Raw genomic sequence first — 3692 nt, 5'->3', positions numbered from 1 at the left:
CACTCTTGTCTGCTTTATGACCATTTCGTGTAAGGCAATTCAGGGTTTGAGCCCTTCCAAGCGAAATGGTCGTGGATTTACGACCAATTCAGCTAGAGTCACTAAAAGAAAGTCACTAGTTGACATATTTCTTGTAGTGCCTTGGCGGCTAGGGCACACTCTTCCCTCTAGCCTATGAATTCGCCTCCCTTTGCATGCCGCTCCGGTGGTCGGTGGCAGTGAGGGGAGATTTTAGTTTCTTTGCTTCGACTAGTAGTTTAGGTAAGGGTTTTTTAGTCCTCGCTCGTGCGACACTTGGGCGGGTGGCGGCGTTTATTCTTCGAGTCTATCTTGTAGGCTCTAATCCTCCTTGAGTTGATCTATCTGTATGTGGTCAAAGGAGCTCTGGTATATATTTCCGCTATCTCTTTGAAGCGGCGAGGTTTGGTGTCAGTTGCTTCAGAACTACTCAAGGGTTCAACCGCGACGACTGCAACTCCAGGTCGCTGGTTCTTAGGGCATACACGCGAAGATTTTCTGGTTATCATCGACAAAGTCAAGCCCCTCTGATATGGGTGCAACTACAATGACGCGTCGACGACACGTTCTGGCAGCGGTAGTAGTCGTGGGTAGTCTAGAGACTTTGATGTAATTTTTATTATGTTTGAGTTGCTTTGTACTCCTTCTTGATTGAACTTTTATAACATATTTGAATGCTTTTCGAATAAATAAATATATACTACACGCTCTGCATACGTGGCCGCACAACGTCGACAAGCTTCCGTATAAAGAAACCAGAGGTGGGGCGGTGCGAAGTCAAAGGAAGGAAACCAGATCCTGGAGAAATTTAATGAAGTGCATCGCATGCATGGCTGGATGGTGCCCGCGCGCACGGCACCGATGGATGGGATTAGCACTACATATACCCCACGAGCTCCCTGCGTACAACCACACCAGCGCAAGCCACTCCCGCTTTCCTCTCCCCGCGCCACCTTGGCACCATTACCGATATACCCAGCTGATCTTCACCGCTTTCCTGCCCCTCGATCGCCGGCCGGCCGAAACCATCCATCCATCCATGGGCTCCAAACCCGCGGACGCCGCAGGGAGCCAGCAGCAGCAGGGGGATGAGTCGTCCATGGCGGACTTGTACAGCAGCCACGAGCTGACGCCGCTGCAGAAGCACGCCGCCTTCTTCGACCGGAACAAGGACGGCATCATCTACCCCTCCGAGACCTACCAAGGGCTACGCGCCATCGGCTGCGGCGTCGTGTTGTCCGCCGCCGGCACCGTCTTCATCAACGGCTTCCTCGCGCCCAAGACGGTACCGGTATGTACAGTAGTACTGCTATACTGTTAGTTGATGGCTTGGTAGTCTCTGCCCTTTCGTCTAGTTGCATTCTTTCGGCGGCAAAGGAGATGCCAGCCTGAGCCTCTTTACCAGAAATGAAAGCGAGATCGAAACAAGGCATACCACGTACTCTACATCACTGTAAAGCAGTTGGAATCATCAAAACCGAACAAAGATCTCTCTTGACGTGGCACGAAATGGGCTTTCATGCATTCTTATTTCTGGCGTAAAGAACTCGAGTTTAATACTTTAATTTATGTTATTATTGATTCTCGTTCTGTTGCTGCAGGCGAACGTGAAGCCTCCAGCTTTCAAGTTCCCCATCTACGTAAAGACCATTCAGCAGGGCAAGCATGGGAGTGATACAGACGTGTACGACACCCAGGGAAGGTACTTATAGATACTACTACAGTACTCCTATCTCACATTACTAGTACCATGTGTCCATCGCCCCTAGGGCGGCCAGATCATGCATTCTACTTATTGCTACCCCATGCACATGATCTACGGAAGAGTATACTAGTACCTCCCTTTCAAAGTATACAAACTGTAAAATTACTGGTAACTGGTAAAATATGAAAGGAAACATAGTTGCACATTTCTAAAAGGGCCAACTGCATGGCAAATTAAAAGGAATCGACTGACTTTCAAATCCGATATGAAAAATATAATTAGACATGTATATAGTTCAAATGTGCAATTGGAGAGCAAACTACAACAATCAAATGATCCCATACAAGTAAATAGTAGTCGATTCATTGATCTAAAGCAAATCCGTTTCATTTAGGTGGTACAATAAAAACAAGCATGCGTCAATCTATAACGGTATACTTTTGCTATTATAGGTCCCCATCTTTTCCCCCTATAGCACACAAATGCATGTAATTACGAACGAGGTATTACAAGTATATAGGCAACATCTACGTATACATGTAGGAGTCGGCTTATCTTCAGAGCTTTATAAAAGCTTCTAAATATAAGGTCCACCCCTTGGGGCTTCGATGTTAGCCGCAACTCCCTAAAGCCTAAGAGAAACAAAATAGCAGTTTCTTTTTTGATGGATAACAAAATAGCAGGTGAAAGTTATGGTTGCCAACATGGGCCAGTGGCATAATAGATTGCTCTTGTATGATGCTAGGGAACTCCTACTACTGCCAAGTTGCACTTCCCAATGCTCGTTTGTTTTAGAAGGAATACAGTGATACAGTTCTAGATAATTGGCTTTCTTAATTAGAATGACTACCATGGGTGCATACTTGCTAACTTTTCAGTTTGTCAAAATTGCAGGTTTGTTCCTGAAAAGTTTGAGGAGATATTCAAGAAGCATGCCCACACTAGGCCTGATGCCCTAACGGACAAAGAGCTTGGGGAGATGCTTAAAGCAAACAGGGATCCTAAAGATTTCGCTGGACGGTAAGGTTACTTCATCTGAAGTATGAATAATGTAATGCAACTATCGCGTTCTTTTTTAGCTCATGTTTTTGGCACACCCACACACAAAAAAAATGGCAGGGTGGGCGCTTTCGTAGAGTGGAGACTTCTCTACGCGCTGTGCAAAGACAAGGAGGGATTTCTTCACAAGGAGACTGTCAAGGCGGTCTATGATGGCAGCGTGTTTGAGAAGTTGGAGCGAGAAAAGAAGGAAGCTAAGGAATTTGCCAAGAAGAAATGATGAAATGTCCTCCGATGCCCACTCATTTGTGGTTCTGTACAATTATCTGTAGATTGGGGTGTGCTTGTGAGTTCCGTTCCCGAAATTATTGTTGTGGTCGTTTGGTTTCATTTGTTTCTGGTTTCATGCCTCCTGGAATGAGGCTGGGAGCCTGATTGTAAATGTATAGAAACTGCTTGCAAATTGGGAAAAAACATTCACATTTGTTTCAATTTTGACATTTTGTTGTTATTTCTTGCTTATTTACGTCTCGCCAAACAACTGACTCCTTAGGGCATCTTCAATGAAAGGCGGTTATCTAGACGCTTAAACACATATAAAAACATACCAGAAAAATTAAAAGCGCTAAGCGACATCTGTTCCAATGCAAGGCACTAACAACCGATGCTAAATACCTGGATTTTTTTTTGAAGCACTAAATACCTGGATTTGGAACAGCGCTTAGTCTCAGCTCGCCAAAGAAAAAGGCCTAGCGCCCGCCTCCTAGCTTTGCGCCGACGAGGCAGCTGATGCCAGGATTAAGCGTGGCAACTGCCAATTGACTGGGAAACAAATCCTACCGCCCCACTGTTAGCGCCCGTGTTGGAGATGCCCTTATCCCATCCGATTCTCCATTTTATCTCCAAGAAGATACACACATTGCTACTAATCTCCAAGTAACTAATTTGTATGAACTTCCCTGGAAAAATG

General features: G+C 45.5%; 1 protein-coding gene across 1 annotated transcript; it reads left to right on the top strand.

Annotated features, from left to right (window-relative positions):
• Window positions 1-935: 935 nt before the first annotated feature.
• On the top strand, window positions 936-3220 carry LOC123159611 (probable peroxygenase 5). The gene is made up of 4 exons (XM_044577428.1): window positions 936-1309; window positions 1620-1720; window positions 2618-2743; window positions 2843-3220. Exons 1-4 carry the CDS (start codon window positions 1058-1060, stop codon window positions 3000-3002), a joined length of 639 nt encoding a protein of 212 aa, XP_044433363.1. The 5' UTR covers window positions 936-1057; the 3' UTR covers window positions 3003-3220.
• Window positions 3221-3692: the final 472 nt, after the last annotated feature.

This window comes from Triticum aestivum, chromosome 7B (assembly GCF_018294505.1).
Source record: "Triticum aestivum cultivar Chinese Spring chromosome 7B, IWGSC CS RefSeq v2.1, whole genome shotgun sequence".
Classification (NCBI taxonomy): domain Eukaryota; kingdom Viridiplantae; phylum Streptophyta; class Magnoliopsida; order Poales; family Poaceae; genus Triticum; species Triticum aestivum.
Note: the sequence above shows the minus strand (reverse complement) of the source record. Positions and strands in the feature narration are given on the sequence as shown.